At 39.7% G+C, this 22,326-nt stretch overlaps 1 protein-coding gene across 2 annotated transcripts in view; it reads right to left on the bottom strand.

Annotated features, from left to right (window-relative positions):
• Positions 1 to 4,324: 4,324 nt before the first annotated feature.
• The window catches only part of ANO2 (anoctamin 2), a 159,204-nt gene continuing 141,202 nt past the window's right edge, over positions 4,325 to 22,326 (bottom strand). Inside the window, exons 22-26 of one of the 2 annotated variants that reach the window (XM_088055431.1) lie at positions 14,736 to 14,888; positions 14,574 to 14,626; positions 12,411 to 12,592; positions 6,847 to 6,952; positions 4,325 to 5,384 (exon numbers count right to left, since the gene is read on the bottom strand). In XM_088055431.1, the coding sequence (XP_087911557.1) occupies positions 5,103 to 5,384; positions 6,847 to 6,952; positions 12,411 to 12,592; positions 14,574 to 14,626; positions 14,736 to 14,888 (776 nt within the window). In that variant the 3' untranslated portion in view covers positions 4,325 to 5,102. The remainder of the gene's footprint in view (positions 5,385 to 6,846; positions 6,953 to 12,410; positions 12,593 to 14,573; positions 14,627 to 14,735; positions 14,889 to 22,326) is intronic. The other variant, XM_014261219.2, reaches the window with a different exon arrangement.

Below are 22,326 nucleotides of genomic sequence, written 5' to 3' on the forward strand. Positions count from 1 at the left end.
CCATCTCTGGAAAATGTAGGGTCAAATCCTAAACTAATATCAGTGCACATTTTCCACAGTAGGGCTCTCTGAAGGCCACAGCAATGGAAGTTTGCTGGGGATGCACATTTTTCCACTGCTATCACAATTTTTCTACATGACTGGTTAAAAGCTGCACACAGAATTGCATAGAGAAAGAAACCAACCTCTGCTCAAAGGAATACTGAAGCCGAAAGACAGACTTCCACTGATTCCAGTGAGGTTTAAATCTGCTTTGCCTCAGGTGGCTGCATTGGAGATATATATAATCCTTTGATAGAAATCATTTTGCTCATTAAAGCTGTGTCTGTGGAACCAGGAGTGGCTTGGAAACACTGTGAGTAGAGGAGTTGTTTTTAGTGAGAGTCCTAAGAATCAAGAAAAGTAAAGCTTCAGAATTGTGTCAAGAAGCAACTGAAAACACACACAAATAAAAATATTTCATTAGATCATTATGCATAAATAAAGAGTAATATAAATCTGTTTCAGGAGTTATGGAATCTGGTTGATTTTAGCAATTCCACTGGGGGTGGGAAAGAGGCAGCAAGGCACCCTGTTAATTAATGCTGCCATTAATATTTGAATAATCAATTAATAATTTAATACATTTGCAGATGATGGGTAAAGGATGGGAACTGCAGGGAATATTCAGTTTTGGTAGTACTGAGGGATTTAGGACAAATTAAAACACATTTAGGAAAAAGCTTGTGCAGACCTTTCCTTGAAAAAGATGCATGTGGTGCATAAAGACTGTACTCAATTTTTTGCTAAAAGTATTCTTCAGCCTCCATTGTCTGTGAGCCTTTCAGATGAACCATGGACTGATGGCTCTTGCAAGGTAAGAACTGGGAGCTCAGGTACAAATCCACCTCCTCTCTCTACCTTTAAGTGCAATTCTACTGTTGTATCTGAAATTTTGTGTTCCTGAACACCCAAGGCATCTTATCTAGTACAAGGTGTACAGGAATTTACCTACAAAGAACAGCTCACAAACAAAAGTGGTTTATATTTTCTTTTCAAAAGCAAAATAATTAGACCAGACGGGGAACAGAGAGACCATCTGTGGTTAATTAAAGGGTGAGACTGCAGAGCAGCAACAGATGTTATACTGCTGTAGTCAGAGTTTATTGCTAACAGTGGTGAATACTGCACATGGTGGACTGGGTATTTCCAACCAATTATTTAACAGGCAGACTTCCACAGAGGTTACCCTTTTCTTCTTGGAAAAAAGAAGGTTTTGAATGTCATGAATGTTGGAGTTGCAGGAGTAGTCTAGATAGCAAAGTGTTTTATATCCTGAGATGAGGACTGATAGTCCTCAAAAAGCCATTGATACCCATCACAAAAAAAACTTTCTGGAGCTGATGATTAAAAAAGTGGGCAGGTCTGCATGAAGAAGACATGACAGAAAAGGCCAACATTCCCACAGCTTCACTCAGTTCCTGAAAGGCCCCTTTAAAACTAGAGATAAGCACAGTGAGAGGGTTCACGTGGCTGCGTAGATCAGACAGATCCTCTAACTGATGACATTTGAGCATGGAGCATGGAGTAACCCTGGAGCAGGGAACTCCTTCCATCTGGGTCCATTTCTTCTCCTGAGAAACTTCTGAAAGCTGTTTGAAACTAACCTGCTCCACCAGTCGAAGGGAAAAATTGTCATAAATGGAGCAGCAAAATCCATGGACTTTCTGCTGAACAGAAGGTGAACACACCTTACATTGCCTGACCTGACAGGGTCACATCTAGTTGGAGTTGTAAGGCTTTATAAAACCATTCAATTCCTTGCTTTTGTTGCTTCCTATTTGCACTGTTCTGATTAGATGTGCAGGTTCAAATATTCCTATTGATGAGGCTCCACAGATCCTAGGGTGTGGATCTGGAGGTTTGGGACTAGGTGGTAGCTACTCACCCATACTCATATATTCACATACTAACAGTATGGTAGGTACTCACACATATAGACATGCTGATTTTCATTTGTTTGCCTGCTTAATTGAGGTTTTCACTATATATCTGGAGTGGTCCAAAATGGCTATGAAATTCTATACTAAATTTCTATGCAATTCTTTCTCCACTTACTTTTTTTCCCCTTTCCCCTGCAGCTATTTTAGCTGGTTTTCTTTGTTAAGGCAGGGAGTGGCAATAGCCCACAGGTTTTGTTACCTTTGTGCCTCTACTTGCATCCCTACTCCCTTGGTCCCCATGGAGAGCCCTCCATGCACATCTCTTAGAACAGCCATTCTCTGCTTCTGAGGAACAATTTATGGCAAGGGGGAGCACTTACAGCTATCCCACTGATAAATAGGGGGCAGATAAAGTCTGGCTTTGTCCGAAAAAGATAAGCTGGAACCTGAGAATGGCTGAATACCTGATCAGTGATCTACAGTTACAGCAGCTGATGGGAAGTGGTGTCAGGAGAATCCAGAGGTTGCCATAGAAATGCAAAAAAAGGTGCAATCCTTGGGGAGTGCACCTGAATCAGGTACTGAACGTGCAGGAATCCTCTGTGAATGAAACTCTCAAGTTTAAGGGGGAAAGAGCAAGTGTATCATAGATAAAGATAATTGAGCTGTCTGCCCTGTGTGTGATATCAGGGGAGATCCCATCTGGATGTCAGCCAGGATTGCTGCTGTGCCTTTTTCCCAGCTTTGTTTGGGTGAAATATATAAACCTCAGGAGAACTTGCAGAGCATCAGTGTACATCTGGTGGCTTCTCTAGTTCCTTGTGCTAGGAAATCTAGAAAAACTTTATCATTTTTGGACCACGGCAAGCATTTCAGTTGCTTGTTATGGAAACCCTGTGTAACAACAGCCTAGTGCACTCAACTCTGGGATAACATTTTTCTGACTGCTTTGAAGTGACTCACAGTTTTTAAAAAGGTATTTCCTGGGTGGAGGGAGGGGGTACAAAATGTACCGAATGGTGCTATTTTAAGGAAACCCTTTATTCTGAATATCCATCAAGCCAGCCACTGGCAAAGAGGGTGCTGTGCAACCTGTGTGCAATCCCTTTCTAAATCTGTTGCTGCACGCCCTCCCATATTCCTGAAAAAGGAGAGGAAGAATTATGGCAAAAAAAAAGATTGATATTTCTACTGTTTAGAAACATATTTTCTCCACACCAGAGGCTGTTTGGAGTGAAGAGAATTGACTGAATTTCAAAATACTGGAGTTACAAAAAACAAACATAGACACTTCCAATGCCCCAACAGTTTCAAATCCTCATGTGCACCAGCAGAGCATCCTCTTGGTGTAAAAGAGGGAATAGATGTTCTTAATATTGACTCTCTTAATTAGACCATGGAATCCCCAACAGGGCTTTGTTGGCCTTTTGAAAGTAAAATGAGACAATTTGTTTTTGGGGAGATACTGTTCCCTCATTTAAATGCTGATCTTAGAGGGAGGAAATCAAAGGTTATGTCTCAGCCCTGTCACAGACTTCCATAAGGGAGCCAAACTCTTAAAATCCTAATAAAATTAAAACAAAACAAAACAATGAGTTTTGACGGGGAAAAAGAGGAAAATATTTGGAGAGGACTGACTTTTTTTTCAATAAAGTTAATAATTTGCAATTTTATTCCAGATGACGTTATCTTTTCAAATTCCATTTCTATATAGAAGGAATAAATAACCCAAAAGTAAATTTTAAAAATGAAACTCCAAAAATTTTTTTTTTTCATTGAAACAGTTCTCCCACTTTTACGTGCCTTAGTCTGGACACTGAATGAAAAAATAAATTATTTTTGCATATCCCATTATGTTACCAAAAGTTGTCACAGAGAAAAATCTTTTTATCTAAGACATTAATAAAATCTTAGGCCTCAGAAATATATAAAATCAGATTACGTTGTTACAGACCAATCCTGAATAGAATGCCTGAAACTGGAGTACTTATTTTGGTTTATATTTTTTATGGTTTTGAAAGTATTGTTGAGAAGAAAAAATGAGAAGAAAACCTTTTGTCCAGACTCTAAATTTCAAGCCTGGTTGACAAATCATCAGGAAAAGAAACAGATTTTTTAAGAAAGTTTAATTTTCATTCATGACAGAATAAACTTATTCCTTAAATGCTTGTAGGTGAAAGCTTGATTAGTGAATATGTTTATCTTCCAATGAAATGCAGTTCTGCAAAATATTTTACTTTACAGTAAATCACAACAGCAGCAATTTTTGTTGGTTTATGTGCAGCGTACATGGAGATGCCACATGATATACACAGCTTGATTCTGTTCTCACTCCTCAGCTTTGCACTGGTGGTTCAGTGGCGTGATTCCTCTTGACACTGTCTGGATTCCAAGTCTGAGAGGAGAATCAAACGTGCAAGGTTTGGTTTTTAGTTTTCTCTTTAGGACAATGAGTGCCAAGGAGATTCTCTGGTTCTGGCAGCTTCAGCCATTCTGATGGCCTCCCTGCTCACCAGCACATGCATTCCAGTTCCAGCTAAGCAAAGCACGATGTATCCATAGAGGCAAGTGCCCAGTGATTTAAATTCCTTCTGTTCATGCTCTCCCAGAGCCCTGCATGCCCTCCAGAGGTGGCACCATGTGGCAGTGTAGGTTAGGAAAGCACAAAGAGTCCTTGAGATCCCACATGTTTACAAACCTTCCGCTGGCAGCTACAGCCAATGAGACCATGAGGTGTGTGCACTTCTCCATGGTCAGTCCTTCTCCAAGGTCAGTCCTTCCCCATGGTAAGTCCTTCCCCACAGTCAGTCCAACCTTCCCAAGGACAGAGACTAAAGCAGGAGTGTCCCTGTGCCCCACAGGGCATCTGCAGGAGGAGGGATAATTGCCAGAATTCCTGCCAGGAGAATTCCTGCGTTCCTCCCCAACTCACACACATCGGCACCGCAAGAACCAGCTACAACCCAATACAGCCTTTATCTCCCACTGATGAAATCTGGAAATGCTGCATCCCAGAGGGCATTTAAATTGTAACAGAGATCCTCATATCTGGAGATTCTAAGGAAGCAAAAGAGACTCCTTTTGCTCCCTGTCCCTTGTCTCTCCCTCGCTTGTTCCAGGTTTGGAATCACATCACGCAGTAAGCAGAGGTGAGCACAGCCTGCTGCCTTCCCTCAGGAGTCACACCACTGTGTGCTGTGAGCTGAAGGAGGTGAAGCTGCCCTTGGGGCTGTGGTGACACTGGGAGAAGCTGGAAGCCCTGGCCCTTTTGCTTTTGGTCCCACTCTCGTGTTTCCGCTTGTCGCACGCAATAAAGCTTTCAATCAGCTTCAGCTTTTCATGCTCTTCCTTCAAAAAGAAGTCAACAAGCACGGTTTTCTCCTTTTTGATCTGTTCACTGATGTCCTTGGGGATGTCAGGGATCATCCAGTCAACCAGAACACTGAGGAACATCACCAAGTTCTGCAAGTACAGCAACAGACGTGAAGCAAGCATGAAAAATCCAAAATACTCACACTGGAGCAAAACAAAACATTTGTTATAGCTATGAGACAGATGTCAAACAGATTTTGCTGGTAGTGTGTGGTAGTAAGCAGTTGATTAAGGCTTTATTGCAAGAAATAGCTCAGGTCTGTACACAGCTACTCCTCAGTGTAGAGGCTGAGTTAAACACAAGCTTTAGTTACATTTGAAATAGGAAAGGACATGGAATCATTAAATAATCCATGGCCTTAGTAGCTAAACCAGCATTATCCTTTACAGGCATCCAAAGGTGCCCAGTTCTCAACATCCAATTCCTTGATACTGAGTTTGGAATCCATTAATATAAGGCTATTCCCCAATACAATCAAAAATCCTACAGCACAAGGCAAAGATAACCCGTTTGTTTCCAGTGTGGCCTGAGCACATAGCAGACAACTTTCATGGCCATTCTGTCCTCAGATTCCTCTGTCTGCTGACAAGCAGAATTGTTTTTACACTACCATAGTGTACAAGCCAAAACCCCAAACCTCAGGTGTCAAGGTGATTACAGGTGGTGCTCATAACTTCTAGCAGGAAGCAGACTGGGAAAAAAGCTTCACTTGCTTGTGAAATCTATAGATAATCAATGTTCTGGGGATTTGTACTGTCATGATAATGCTTTGAGAAGCTCTATGCTGTGTAACGCTTGGAAACGTGTGAGAACAGTTTGCTGACAGGGCTGCTAGCATGAACTCTCTGTCCCCATCTGAGACAGTGGAGCTAATTAACCAGGGAATGTTCTCTGGCAGAGCAGGCAGAGGGCTTGAAGCCCAGCAGAACCAGTTGCTTTCAACTGCTTTGCAGTCAGTGGTGGAAAATTACTGAAGGCATGACGAAGAAGCAGAAGAGGGCAATACAAACCAGACAAGATTCACAGAAACACTTGGGAACAATTGGCAGGTGAGGACAAAAGAAAGGCAGATTTGAAATAGAGGGATGGGCCCAATTTGGCTGTGGAAGGATCCCAGATTATGGAGAAGAGCAGAAGGGAGCCATTCGAAAGGCAAGCCATGATAGCAAATCCCTTGCTAATTAAATCCTCACACTGGGGACAATTTACTGCACTCAATTCAAGAAAGTAGCAAAAACCCTTAGAGGATTTATTACTCCTGTTTATTTCTTGCTTTGGGTAAAGAAGAGCAGTTAACAAGCTTACACAGCATTTATGTGCTTTTTGCAAGTGGTGCCTCTGAGAGTATAAAAGTTGACAGAGTCCACTTACACATAATTTTAAAACTTAAACCTGTGGTATTTTGGGGGTCACTGCTAGCACCAAGGGCTAAAGGAAGCTGTGTGTCTTGCCTTCCATGTTTATTGGACATGAGCTGCTTCGGAACATGCGTTTGGATCCATTTATGATGATATTTCTGTGACTGAAAGTGAAGCAACTCATCAGACTTACCTGAAATAGAATCACAAAAGCCAAGCGAGCAGATAAGACCGCCCAGTACTGCTTAGAAAACTCATACTGCTGTGGAGACCAAGGTGGTTCTCTGTAGTCTTTGAACCTGGAAATAGAGACAACTCAGCTATCATAGTTCCAGCAATTTCCTCCAGCATCAATTGCTGTGATTAACATGATTTTCCAATCACAAAACCTAAAGAATCAAATCCTCCAGATGTTCTTACTTCAACCATTACTATGAAATACAACTTCAGAATTAGAGCTGGCCTACCTCCACTGAATTTAACACACTTAGTTTGGTTTTCACAGTTGTAACTAACATCGGAACATTGCTTTAACATGTCCAGATTTCAGAGGATTTACAGAAGTCCCCTTTATTTTCTTAATGTAAATTGACATCAATATACAGGGAATAAAATGCTGAAATGAAAGCAGAGAGATAGTCCAAGGCATTTTCAGACTAAAGGAGATAAACCTGCATTCATCTCACCTAAAACTTGATTAATTTAGGGAATAATTCAGCCCACATAAAATGTGACTCATGCTTTGGTGGTTCCTGCCTTTGCATTAACGAAAGGGGGAGCCATGGGAAAGGCACTTCCTAAATTAACTGTCTAGCCTTGGACAGGATAAAACAGAGCCTTAGTGGTTTGGTGTAAAGACTTGCTTTTAGTATTATCATCAATCATTTGGAAGTAAACAACAGGCTAATAAAAATCACAGATGCTCCTAAATTGGAAAGTTTTGCAAATAGCAGGAAACACAGAGAGCAATAGGAAATGGAGACAGGAAGCACAATGAGAATAATATGGGGAAATGGAAAATAATTAAAAATAAAACACTTGAAGGATCTTTGAAGGGATAGTGTTTGAATGTGGAAATAGCCTGGAGCATGCATTGGCCAGCAAGTTAGCACAAGTTTGAAATATGGCAGCAGGACAGTGTATGATTTGTGGGTGTATCAACAAGAGGCACAATGGTGCTGGGACAGTGGAGTTAGCCTTCCTCTGAATGGCCCAGGTAAACCCACACCTGTAACGCTTTATTCAGCCATTCAGCTGTGCAGATTCCAGAGGGGAGGGGCAAGGAAAAAGGAGTAAGAGAGAGAGAAAGAGAGAAAGAGAGAAAGAGAGAAAGAGAGAAAGAGAGAAAGAGAGAGAGAAAGAGAGAAAGAGAGAAAGAGAGAAAGAGAGAAAGAAAGAGAGAGAAAGAGAGAAAGAGAGAAAGAGAGAAAGAGAGAAAGAGAGAAAGAAAGAAAGAAAGAAAGAAAGAAAGAAAGAAAGAAAGAAAGAAAGAAAGAAAGAAAGAAAGAAAGAAAGAAAGAAAGAAAGAAAGAAAGATGGAAACCAAAAAAAAAAGATAGTGACAAATTGAAGGGAGTTCAGGAGAACAGTACAAGGGCTGAGGAGACTGATTGAGAAGATTAAAGAGCAGCACATGTATTGCTCCACTTTGGTAAGTAACAGCCACAGTTGGACATGATAACCATGCACAAATTGTGCCCTCAGGACTAAAAGGGATAATTTAGTGCTGTTCCCAGTGTTTGACTAGGAGTAATGGGATGAAATTAAGAAAGGGAAAATCTGTTTTGAATACCACAAAACCTGTCCTGACAGTAAGATTCATTAGTCTGTGCAAAAATCTCCATTGGGGGATAATAGAGAAGGTTCATATATATAATCTGTCAGCTTCAGTTTGCAGGTGTGCTTGCCAAACTTACCTTCAGGTTCTACCCACATGGTTTTGCATGTTAAATTACACATTTGCAATCCACGTATCACGTACATCCTGCCGCTCCCCACCCCCAAGAAACAGTCTGGAATGCTGGATGTGATTCTGTGCTGCAGTTTCTGCAGACAAAGGACACAAGTACAGCCCACAGGAAGGAGCAGACCACTTTAAAGTGCGGGCTGTGTTAATTTAGGGAAGAACTCCCTGGGCTGTGTTAGCTCCTGGATGGTTTTGTTCAGCAGTGCATGCACAGGTCCTGTCTCAGGATTTCTGTGCTCTTCCTGCACTGCCAGATCCCCCTTCTGGAACTTTTCTGGACATTGTGGACTCCCACATGTTGCTCAAATCTGTAAAAGTGCTACATCAAGAGCCAAAGTCAGTTCCCTTGAACTTCATCTGCTTGAACATCAAAGCCAAGGAAAACCACTGAGTTTCTTGTGGACTTTTCTGACCACTATAAATCAATTCCATTCTTGAAATGGAGCCCAGGTTCACCTGGAAGAATCACCAACTGTGGTGAGTTTTCCATTTAATGCATTCTGAGCTTCACAAACAATGTAAGTATTGCAGAACATGAGACCCCTTGGAAATCTCACCTGGCTCAGCTGGGAATCACACTGCTTGTGATGCCTGAACCTACACTAAACAGAACATGTGTAAATGATTTATGGTGAAGGAAAATGTTGCCAGAGCTATAGATGAGGTAGCTGGGCCTCACCCCCACCTCCTTTTATAATTATTTTCTGGCATGTGGGACCTTTTCTAACCCCTACATTCTACAGGTGATTTCTTTTTTACAAATACTATCTTTTCAGCTCAAGAAGCATTTGGACACTACCCTCAGGTGTGATTTTTTGGGTCTTCTGTGCAGGGTCAGGATTTGAAGATCCTTGTGGGTCCCTTCCAACTCAGGATATTCTATGACTCTCTGATTCCCTCACCTTTTCAATGCTTCACTCTTAAAATATTTGATTCAGCAGGTATGGCAAGAACAGCAATCAACCAGTGCTGCAAAGACTATTGTGTTTCCAAAATAGCAAGCATGTAATTCCACTTTAATTCCACTGAAAAAGGACAAGAATATGTAGTGGTCAATGTGGTTGAAGAATAGAGCACAGGAAAGTCATAAGAACAGAAAAATGTGCACTGAAAGTAGAGAATTGTAGGGGAAGGGAAGCTGGGTAGAGAGAACCACAGAACACTTGGACAAATGTGAACTGAAGCCAGAGCTAAGACAAAGATGTTAATGTATTTCAGAAGTTTATTGTATGGGGGAAAAAAAAGACTGGTAAAAAAAAACAAATCAAACTATATATATTGGTGGAACTTGAAATCAGTCCAAATAAGCAAATCTGTTCAATTTCCTTCATCAGCTGGTCTTTGAGAAGAAATTGGGAAAAACATCCAGAATCACAGAATCAGCAGTGAAGGAATATATAAAAATTAGTCAGGGAAAAATGTTAGCATCCACAACTGACCATTAGGAATAGATGAGATGAATCCCATGACATGAAGAAAATAAATTCAGAGAGACTTTATAAAATTGCTGAATGTTGGAGCAGACATGTTAAAGCCCCTTGAATGACTCTGTATCTGCTGCTTCCTTATTTCAGTGTGACCAGCAATTTTGTATATACTCCATTATCATACAAGGCTACAAGGACCAAAAGGGAAAAACCAATAAAAATATCCCATATCTTAGCAAGATTTGCTTCTAATTTGCCTTCAGCTATACAAATGCCACTTTTCCCTGAAAAAAAAAGTAAAATTACAACTAATATTGTGCATCAGAACAGCTTTACAGCAACCTTTATTTGGAAGCAGTGCCAAAGAGTTCACAGCACTGTAGAAAATGCTGCTCTAAATATTGGAAGAATGTATTCTCTGTGTTCAATGGCAGAGTTGTTTCTGGCGTGTTACGGTTATTTTTAAGATACCTTAATCTCTGGCAATGCCCATAAGGAGCAAAATGCAGCCTCATTGCAACCACATTTATCTCCAGAGGTCACAGAAATCTAAGAATAAGAGAGGTCATCTTGTTCCCAATGCATTTGCCAGAAACAGAAATACAGATTTTATTTCCAGCTTGAGGGGCAGTGTTTGGTTGCCTGTCTCTTGGGACACAAGTTAGAGACCCCATACTTTATCACAGTGATAGTTCTGTCCAAAGCTGAGATTCTGATAAGATTCAAATGAGAAAGATGATAATGAGAAACACTGTTTGTGGATGCTGACATCTTTTCCCAAATGTTTCCTGATAACAGAAGAGAAATGCTCCCATAGTTCTGTCTCACTCAGACTAACACATGGTCAAACATTATTTTTTTTCTTCTTCTCAGTCTCTTAGAAGGTATCATCAGGCAGGGACCACTTTTGTACCCAGTGTAGATGATTCCCTCCTCCCAGTATCTGGGCTCTGTTGAGTATTTGGCTGTGTATGACCATACTAATGTGAGGAGTGCCTTTCACCCCTGCTGTTAATGCACATATTTCCAAGCACACCAGCACTTAAACAGCTATAAACAGAGGCCAGTGGCTGACACAAGGTAAAAAGCAGCATTGTAAAAGTAGCAAAATCACAGTGAAGTGGATCAATATGCTTGTTGAAGGAAAACACAGGCAAATTTAGGGAAAAAAAATTAAAAAGTACTAGAAATTGAGGGTGCAAAAGCATTTCACAGACTTACAAATCTAAAAGTTCGGAGATGTTGCATATTCTAACAGGGAATATTTTGCTAACAACTCCCAGCAGCAGAAAAAGGGAGTTGCAGAGCTCACATGCTTACAAGCTGCTTAAAAGTTAGGAGGGGCACCCATCTATCCTGTGCTGAAGTCAAGGTGAGAATGTAGGTATCCCCAAAGGCATTCCCAACAGCACTGCCATAGAGAGACAGATTTCTCTCCCTATTTACCCTGCTTCTGATGAAGAAACTGGGATGTGCCATTTTTGTGGGTTATAGTTGGGCAAGGTATGTACCTCACTTAAAATCAGTGAGATATATTGCACTTCAAAGCAAGGGAGAGAAAACCTCTGTACATTAAGGCTCTCCTTAAATAAATGAAAGAGGAACTTTTATAATTATTTTGTGCAGAGACCAAGCACAGGGTGATTTCGAGGGAGTCAAAAAGGAAGGTGAGACAGGCTGTTGAATATAGCACTGACCCAAAGAACCTCAGTTTTGAACAGCTGGGGGTTGTAATGCCTGAAATCAGCTCTTTGAATTTCTGCATATTATTATAAAAGAACAAAGTCAGTTTGAAAGCTGGAGCCACATTAGTGATTTCTCATGCAAACTGGAACTACTCCATGGGTATCTGGTATTTGGTACATATTTTAAAGGAAGTTGAGCCTTGTTTCCCCAATCTGAAAAGATGAATCTGAAATAGAAGACATGTAGATGGCAACTGGTTCAGGTTTTAAAGTTGGACATAATATATTGAAAACCCATATCTCAGCAAGTGAGGACTGAATTTAATAAAGACAGAGAAAACCTGGTTCTAATCACTGGGTGTGAGAAAAAAGAACATTATTTTTAATTAAATCTATATCTTTCAGTAAAGAAAGTGTTAGTTTGCTTTTTTCTTTGGATCAAGTCTGTCTAAATTGTTTATTTTGCCTTTTAATGCCCTGAAAAAACCCTTTTGAAGACCTTGTTACACAGTAAGAGTACTCTAAAAGCTGTACTTCCAAACCCACATTTTCAAACATACATGAATATTGCTGAATACATGACCATATAAGTGAATTTTATCAATTCCCACTTTGAAAAATAACATAAGAGCCAAGGAAATTCCCTTGACTGTGCAAACTGCCCTTGCAAGTACTTTACCTGCAGAACAAAACTTCCTGTGCAAACAAGGAGTTTTCAGGCTGTGTCCCAGCCTTGAGCTGGCTGACATTGAAGTACGAGAGGGTGTGATTGATGAAGCCATGCATGGTTCCATTCTGGCTGTATGCATATTGATACATAAGGCGTGGGATGAAATCAGAGGTGACAGCAATGACAAAAGCCTGAGAGATGGAAAAACAAAAAAAATCAAACTAACAACCAAACAACAGCATTGTGAATCTGTGTCTCCAGGTTAGTTAATTCAGGGGAAAAATTTGATGTTCAGGTAAACTTCGAGTGGTGGTGAAGGGAGAGTTATAAGGCCAGAATTGGTATAGAACATCTACATATAAATGCACAGTATAAACCTGTATATAATATATATAACAAAACTGCTCTGTCTCTCCAAGGGAAGGCTCAGCTAAGGAAGTAGCAAAAGTAACTAACCAACTGTCCATTGCTCCAATTCTTTTCATTTCTGGAGCCATTAGGAGGTTTATCACTAGTTTAAAAAACACCTACAACAAACTTATTAGCCAGTTGGTATAATATGGCCTATATTTTAGTGTAGTTACACCAAACAATGTCCATTTTCCCCTCAGCATCAGGATTCACACATCTCACATGGGGGGTATTAAACGCTAAACATTTGATACATGCTGGTATTAAACCTCATGAGACTGGTATCCCATAAAACTGGTGTAATTGTGGAGGCAATCGATCACAGAATATCAATAAGAATTCCTTTGATTTCTGCTCTGGATGCACTCCTGTTGGAGCAGGTCCAGAGAAGGCCATGAAGATGGTCAGAGGGCTGGAGCCCCTGTGCTGTAGAGACACGCCAAGAGAATTGGTGTTCAGTCTAGAAAAGCGAAGGATTTGGGAGGAGACTTTAGAACCCCTTCCAGTGCCTGAAGAGACTTTAAGAGACCTGGAGAGGGACTTTTGACAGGTGCCTGGACTGACAGAACAAGAGGGAATAGAATCAAACCGACACACAGGAGGTTTAGATTGGATATTAGGAAAAAAATGTTCCCTGTGAGGGTGCCGAGGCCCTGGCACAGGTTGCCCAGAGCAGCTGTGGCTGCCCCATCCCTGGCAGTGTCCAAGGCCACGTTGGATGGGGCTCTGAGCAACCTGGGATAGTGGAAGGTGTCCCTGCCCATGGCAGGGGCCTTGGAATGGGATGGTCTTTAATGTCCCATCCAACCCCAACCATTCTATGATCTTACGATGATTTAAATTTGTGTTTTACTAAATAATAATTTCCTGTGTCAGTATTATCCAGATGGAGAAGTAGAATTGGGCATTCAGTGTTTGGGGTTTTTTCAAACAGGTATGCACGTATTTATATTTCTTTCAAGAAAATGTATCTAACTCATACTTTAATGGAATCTCCAGGAAATAAAAATTTCTAGAGTTCGATCAAGACAGGAAATAATCAAGGATCATAAATCTGCAAAGTGTATTCAGAGAAAAACAAGAAGCTGCAGAGTTTTTATCCTCCAGCATAGCTCAGTGCTGGACAGCTGAAATCTGTGCCTGACAGTGAGATTATGGGGATGTGTGGGGTTCCACAGATTTCCTGTCTTAAATCCTGGAAACTGGAGAGCCATGAGTGAAGAATGCTCCACCCAAGTGAAACAACACTGTCCCTCTGGCAGCTTTGGAGTGCTGTGTTGTTGTGCTAGAAGCTATTTTATTAAAGAAATTGCATAACAACCCCTCCACAAGTTCTCCCTTCAATAGTAAAAATTACCTCCCTTTCTAAAGAGCTTTGACATCTTTAATATCTCTGGTATCATCCCATGACCTTAAAGGTATTTTCCAACATAAATGATCCTATGAGTTTATGATCTGTAGGTTAAAAACCCATTAGAAACTATTAGGATGAAAGTCCTAGGGCATGAGATTTTTTTATCTTAAAGCATATACAGGAAAATTTTTCTTAGAGAGTACATAAAGCACAATAAACATAACGTATCTGTATTCTGTTGTATTTGAGCAATTGAGAAAATTAGATGCCACTTTTAAATTATGTTGAAGGGACAATGAAATATAAAATATTATAAAGATTGAATTATAAAGAATTTTAATTTACGTTGAAGGAACAGTATAAGCTCCCAAGATCATGGTTAGAAATTGGTATAACCAAACACTTACATTAATCATCACTGAAAGCTTTCCAATACAACTCAAGATGTTATACCAAATACCTGTAAGTGAAAGAAGAAAACTTATTCATTATTCATTATAATGGGTTCATTATAAATTTTCTTTGTATTTTTGGTCTAATCTTCACTACAGTGCTCTTTCATTACTCACCTATATCTTTTTCTCTCACTGTGTCTGGCCTCCTCAGCTCAGTAACAAATTTTTTTGCATCAAGACGAACCTCAATGATGTTGTTCAGAAGAGCAAAGACAGGGGCCAGAGGGAAGGAGGCAACAAAGAGTGTGACAAAGCCAAATTGGATAACTGGGGGAAAAAAAAGAAACGTTTTTTGATAGCTTCTGAAGGGAGCAGCAAATTGTTAATGAGCTTTGTGCATTACCAACCCCATAAAATTCTACTTCCCAGTTTGGTCCCAGAAATAAATATCCCAGACTAGGGCTATGAAAAGACAAAAGTTTGTCACTATGCTTTATGAGTGTTTCCAATAAAGCCTCAAGTTGCTAGCACAAGCACAAGCCAAAGGAAAATAAATTTAATAAAGGACAAAGGGTTCAGAGTCTATTTTTCTGCATTTACACATAATTAACTGATTAGTCCATGCTGCTTCTTTCCTGTGCTTTTCTCTGTAAGGAAAATTATACACAATCAACTAAAAGAAGAAAATCTACAAAGTGCCACTATTTCTTCCAGCTTCCTTTGAAAAACTTGGTGGCAGCCTGTGAAAAGCAAGAACAGAAGTGTCTCTGTGGATGCAGGAGCCAGTGGTGCTGTGCAGCACTTTGATCCCTCCTTTTGTCACTGATATCCTCCAAGTTTAGAAATACTACTCTTTAAATCTGAATGAAGGTGAATTTTATATAAATATATATAAAAATAAATATATTAAACTAATAAATGTGACTGTGATCTACATCTCAGAGTTAAAAAAATATTAGCATAGAAAAAGTATTGGTGTGTTTAAATGCCATATTTACTGTGGCATCTTTTTTGGCAAATTCCTGTATAAGTTCTCTCTCCACTGAGGGAGGAATTTCACTTTTCTGAGAAAATAGTACAATATTCTGTGTACATAGCACAATATATATGTACTTTATATATATATATTATATAAATATATACTATATATATACACTGTATATATACTATAAATATATACAATACATACTATAAATATATACTATATATTTACTGTATTTTATACTTTAAAATATTTTCCTTCAGCACTGTTGTCACAACCTACAACTAACTCTTGAAACAGTTTTCCCCAGGACCTTCTCACTTACACTTTTTTTTTTGTGTACAGGTTGCAAGTCATCTGATATTTCCTCTTTCTCATCTCAGGAACAATAAAGTAAAATCTCTGTATATTAATTATTATTATTATTATTATCATTATTATATACTATTTTAGTATATACACTATATTTATAATATATATATTGTATTATTATCATTAATATATACCATTATTATTATTATTATTACATGGCCTTTAGATTTTCATTCTTATTGTTTTTTTCTGAGCTAAAGTATATACACTAAGATGGAGCTTTTTCAAAGCACACAACATCCTACTTTTGAAATGATACTTCCCTGACTATTTTATGTTCAGAGTCAGGAAAAGGAATTAACAAGGAAATAAAAACAGATATTAAAGTAACAAAAACAGTTCCCCCAAAACTGTGAAATACTTAGAAAAATACATAACCCCAAAGTATGCCTTATTTGTTTCTAAGTGAATTTAGCAGGAATACAGCTGGGAGGATTCTGTAAAAAGATAAAATGAAAAGGAAAAAAAAAATAAAATGTTTGCAATACTTTAAGAATAAACCACACACACATTTGCTTTGATGTTGTTTGTAGCCTCTTCATTCATTGTCTGGGAAAATGCAGTTAAATTTTTTTTTCAAGTTCATGAAAAAATGTTCAAGGTATGCAAAGGACTTCTGGATAATTGTGTAAATATGTCTTCATAGAAAACTGTGCCAGAAGTGTTTGTGTGGCCATCTTGAAATCTCTTCAACCTTCTCAACTCCTTCTTATGAAAGTGTAAATGATGCAAAAAGCAGGCAAAAAAGCAATCCCAAAGCCAAAACCAGAATTTAGATGGCCTTGCATAACAAATTAGCAAACAATCATTAAATGGAGGAGTCTTTGAACAGCCTCAGCAATTCACAGGTACTTGTTGAGTGTGATCAGTGTTTCTAAAAACAAACCTGAATAGATTACAAAGAGAGGTATTGCTGTCCAGATCCTAGGAGGAATCTTTTCTCAGTATCCTGGAGTTCTGTGGATGCCTGTCTGGTCACACTGGAAATATTTACACTACTTTTAGGACACTCACACTCTTCCTTAAAGGACAGTTGACACCAAGTCATCCCTTTTTTGGCTGAAAAACTTGATGGCAACCCTTAAATACCCTTTTTTACACTTATGTTTATGCCATAAGGTCTCCATACAAAGCTGTTCATGTACATGGAAAAGGCTAAAGAGACCCGTGCCAGGAGCTGGACTGTTTCATAGTTTTCCTACTCCCCTGTAAGCCAGTCTGGAGAAAAGAGAGATGAAAATTCCCCATGCTCATGGCACAAGATAGGAAATAAAACAATTGAAGGTTGGGTGTTGTGGAAAGTCAGCTACATGCGAAATATCTTCTTGGGCATCCAAACATGACCCTGGATGTGCTGTCACTGACACAAAGCCTACTTCTGATGAGGGAAAAAGCCCAAACCACGCACTAGTGGTGCCCTTACTGTCTGAGTTGAGCAGGAAAGAGGCCAAGGGCTCAGAGCCAGCCCTTCAGTTTTGCAACCCCTGATGCCACATCTGGAATACCTCATCCAGCCTCCGGCCGAGACAAAAACTCTGAAGGACAAACATCATCCAAAGAAGTGTCTCAGGTCACAGCCCTTCTCAGAATTCAGATCTTCACAGAAACTGTGCAGGGCCTGAGCAGAACCTGAGTACAACAACAACACACCCTGTCCCTCCAAGTCTGGCCTCCAAGTTACGACTAAGAGCACAAATCAGAGCTTTTAAATTATGGACCTGGAGGGCGGTGGCTGCTGTTCTTGTGTAAGGGATAAAGAATCAGTCCTCAGCAGAAAACCCTCCATGGTGTGGATCACTCAGGTTCTACAAGATTTACCTGTTCAGTAGTGTGAGGAACCCAAGTGTCTTTTACCTCAAAGCCTCGTCTAAGACAAGGTATTTATTTATGATTCTGTTGCTTTTTTTTCTTTCTTCTTTATCAATAATATCTGTCATAGGATCATGTGTTACTAGAAGTAAACAGTGGAAAAATCACTTCTCTGCTAAGCAACTTTCCAAATCCTAGGAAGAAACTTTTTGATATACAGCCAGACCTGGCTGAAAAACTAAGGAAAAGGTGTAATTTATAACTCTTCTGTAATAAATGTATGTAACAAGCCTACACACAACCACCAATGGTATTTTCAAAACCATCCTCATTATAGAGATTATAGAAAAATGCAGTTTTCTCTTCAGTGATTTTTTTTTCTTTTTCTGCCTCACACATTGCCTTTTTTGATGGCTTTTCCTGCTTTAGGGGAAATTCTTCCAAACCGCTCAGATTAACCCTTATAGTAGTCAGTAGCCACAGACATGGGATCTGATCATTTTCTTCCTGTGCCATTGTTTTTAAACAGAAGTTGGATGATGAAACCTTTTATTATTACTTTTTCTTGAGGAAGAAAGTTTTTAATCAATTGCCACATGAAGCCTGGACTCCTAGAGGGGTTAGGCCAGAGATGGGAAGACCAAATGAAATAGGAATCAGAAAATCATTGCTGATTTCAGTTTCTTCTCAAGGAAACACAAGTGACAAGAAATTTCAGACATTCATGTGCATCATTTTGCTCTTGGAGCCGATTTAATAAAGTTTCTTCCATTAGCAATATTTATTGCTACTCTAAACAGCATTTTACAACAAATTTCTTGCCAACTTCTATCACTGCACGCCAGTTACACATGATGCAAACTTGCTGCCATGTGGAAGAGGAAACTGCTGTACATGCTACCTACTTTGGGAATGCACATAGTATGGTATATTGGCCTGGGTCAAAAGTCTTCGCACAGTTTTGGAAGCAGGAATTGCTAAGGACAAATTAGACACATGTTGACAGTGATAATTTATGTTTCAGGATTACTTGAGAAAAATTTTCTGATCACTCAGGTGTTTTAAGAGTGTATCCACTAAGAAATGCAGGAATATGTCAATTAATAATATCTAAACAGGCAGTCATCAGAAATGTCACTGATTTGTCACAAGTCAAATCTTTGTGCAGAAGTGCTATTGACATCCAAGGCCTACACAACAAAAAAGTTCAGCACAGTCTGCTGGTGAAATCAGATTCAAAGATCCTAAAAAATTAATCTTGTTACCCATAGAATCATTTGGGTTGGAAGGGACATTTAAATGTCATCTTCCCCAAACCCATGCAATAAGCAGAGATTTTCAACTAGATGCTGTTGCTCAGAGCTTCATCCAACCTGACCTGGAATGTTTCCAAGGATGGGGAATCCACCACATCTCTGGGCAACCTATGCCAGTGTTTCACAATCCTGATTGTAAAAAAATTCCTTCTTACAGCTAACCTAATTTGTTGGCATGGACTACAGTGACTGGTATTTTGCAGAAACAAATTCCAGTGAACAGAGTTACATTTCCCAAATCGGAAAATAGAGGAGGTTAAAAAATAACCAGTAAATCTTGCTATTTCTATGAACCTACCATGATTGTAATGAGGGCAGGGGTAGGAGAGTGAGAAAGTGGAAGTCTCTCTAAGGCTTCAGGATTGTTAGAATAAGAAAAAGAACTAAAAAGAAAACAGCTTTGAAATGGACATCCCAGAATTTAAGTGGGGTACTGATCATCAAAAATTCCTTTACTTGTGGTGCATCATGTTGCAAAACACATCCTGAGACTGTTCCAAGCCCTCTCCCTCAGAGAAGTGCTGCCTTAATGGGATTAATTTGCTTCATAACAAAGTGCAAAGAGAATGTGTGATTTGCCATGTGTGGAGTGGGCCAGACTCCAGGCTTTGACAGAAATCAGTAAATGAGAGAGGATATATGGATAGAAAAAAAGCAAGAACTGCCTATGATTAGGGTACAGCCTAATGAATGATACACCTGGAGGCAAGAGTCTTAGCTAAGGATGTCATCCATCCTCAAAAGTAGGAGCATCCTGGCAGGACAAACCTGAATGTAGAGACTACTCATACTTGTATACATAATCTGCCTGTTTTTGCATTAAACCCCATCATCATCTGCATGGGGAAACCCAAAGGCTGCAGCAAGCCCCATGTGCAGTTCTTCCTTCAGCTGCTTCATTCCAGATTCCTACTGATGTCTGAGGGAGGTTGCCTGAGTAAATCAGTGTGAAAACTAAGAACGAAGTTCTGAAACAGCAGCCAGATTTCTCTCTTTTCCTTAATATCACATCTCTTCTTACATTCCAGTAACCTTGTCTTTTTAAGCAATTCAGGATAAAAAAAAATACCTTCCTCTGGCCTTCTGCATTGCTTCCCTTCCCACTGTCCCCAACTCAAAATTAGAGAAATAGGTGAATAATCTGCTGAGCTGCCTCTTGTAGCGTGATGCCCTTGACAACAATCCCAGCTGACAGGTTGAGTGCTGAGCTGCACCAAGTGCTTCCTGCCAGCGTGGGTGGTCTGAGCAGTGGATGTGACAGCTGAGAGCAGGGATGTGGACCCAGGGCAGCAACCAGGGTTGGGGAGGTGCAGTTTGGCTTTCATCTGCCACACATTTGTCTGCAAATCCCATAGGCAGGGCACAGCTTGGCACACTGTGAGGCTTCTCCACTTGGGAAGCTTATCCTCCTGTTTTAAGCAAAGGTTTAGATCAATAATTCACCCATTCATGTTCCCTGAATTATCCCCGAGTGGGTGCGGGCTGAGGCACTCGCAATGGTTTATGATCCCAGCAAAAGGGACTGATCTAAATTACAGGCTCAGTGTCCAGTGATTTATAACATCAGTACCTTAAACCCTGATACTACAAGTCAGAACCATGGAATAGAATCAGAATATCCCAAGTAGGAAGGGAACCATCGAACTCCAACTCCTGGCCCTGCACAGGACAGCCCAAGAATCCCACCATGTTCCTGAAAGCATTGTCCAAACTCTGGCAAGCTTGGGGTTGGGACCACTCCCTGGAACAGGAACCCCCCAAACCATAACAGACTGTGGTGATACTTCTGCATTTATTTTTTTTTAATTTTTTTTTATAAACACATTAACCTACTCATTTTAGTGGCCATGATTTGACTCATCTTGGCAACTTCAACAATTTGCTCCTAAAATTAAAAAACCCAAACAGTTCCCTAAGGGACAGCATAACAAATGGTTAAACATGAGAGCTTCAAGAGGTATTCTGAAGTCAAAATACAGGTAAGGAAAACCCCACTGTAGCTTTTATTCATTGAAGGACAGACTACTGACCTGCTTCCTTTCTGAACAGGTGGCCTTAAATGAACCCATAAAACAAATTTGACATTTTGGAAATTTTGTTCAAGCTTGCAGCATCAACAGCAAACTCAAGCAATGCTGACAAACATCACACCAGTATGTATTTGTTACTGGTAACTAAAGATCCTTGTCCTTAGACCTAACCAAGAAATCTGGGTTGTTAAAATACAGATGTTTCTGAGTTATTCCTAAGCATAAATTTTTTTTTTACAGGGAAAAAGTGTCTATGTTTTTTCACCATTGTTTAATTGCAAAAATTGCTAAGAGGCTTGCTTAAAGTTTACAGGAAGAAAAATCATCTTGGGCTGAAGTAATTAATAGAAAACAATCAGATAATTTTTCAACAAAGTATCATCATGTGCAGAAGGGGATGGAGTAATAGAAGTGGCAACACAGACAGATCCTAAGGTGAGTTGGAACAGTTGAGAGGGAAATAATGGGAGGTGACAGATTCTTGATGGCACTACAGAGGGCAAGGTTGGGATGCTAAACATATTAATAAGACATCCTCAAATCTGCCATCATGTGAAATACCTCATATACACTTGCACATTTATAGATTTACATAAATCTACCATTCTATACATTTTCACATACTAAATTTTAGATTATAAATTATATCTACAAACCAAGATTGTTTCTGTATAGAGAGATAAACCATATATGATATTTAATCTTTTTGCCATAAAATGTGTTCCCCTTTAGATATTTTGAGAATCATGACTTGTTAAAACAGGACTTGCCACATTCAATATTTAAGAGATTTCTGGTTTTAGACACCATGCCCACTGTGCTTCTCCATGAATTCTTGTGTGTCCTAAAGCTTGGGTTTGCCTGGATTATTTCTGTCCTTTCTACTCCCCCCACCCACAGCATTCCTGCTTTCTCCTTCCCTGCCTCTCCAGGGTCTACTCATGAAGCAGTTTACTGTGTCTGCTGTGCTGCCCAGTAGAAGAAAAACATGGACACACTGCAGTGAATCCACTGGAAAGCCATTAAGATGGTTAAGGGATCAAAGGACCTGATGAACAAGGAGAAGCTGAGACCACTGGGATTGCTGTACCACAGGAAAGGAAGATTCAGGGGATCTTACCCATGTGGCAGGTTGGAGAAGACAGAGTTAAAACCTTCTCAAGGGCAAGAAAGGAAAGGACAAGAGCACCAGTGGAAATGTAGGCAGTGCAATTTAAACATTAAAAAATCCTTCGTGTAAGGGTGATCAAATACTG

The sequence above is a fragment of the Pseudopodoces humilis genome, chromosome 5 (assembly GCF_049639895.1).
Source record: "Pseudopodoces humilis isolate 2021_Gansu_Grassland_sample_001 chromosome 5, ASM4963989v1, whole genome shotgun sequence".
NCBI classification, from domain to species: domain Eukaryota; kingdom Metazoa; phylum Chordata; class Aves; order Passeriformes; family Paridae; genus Pseudopodoces; species Pseudopodoces humilis.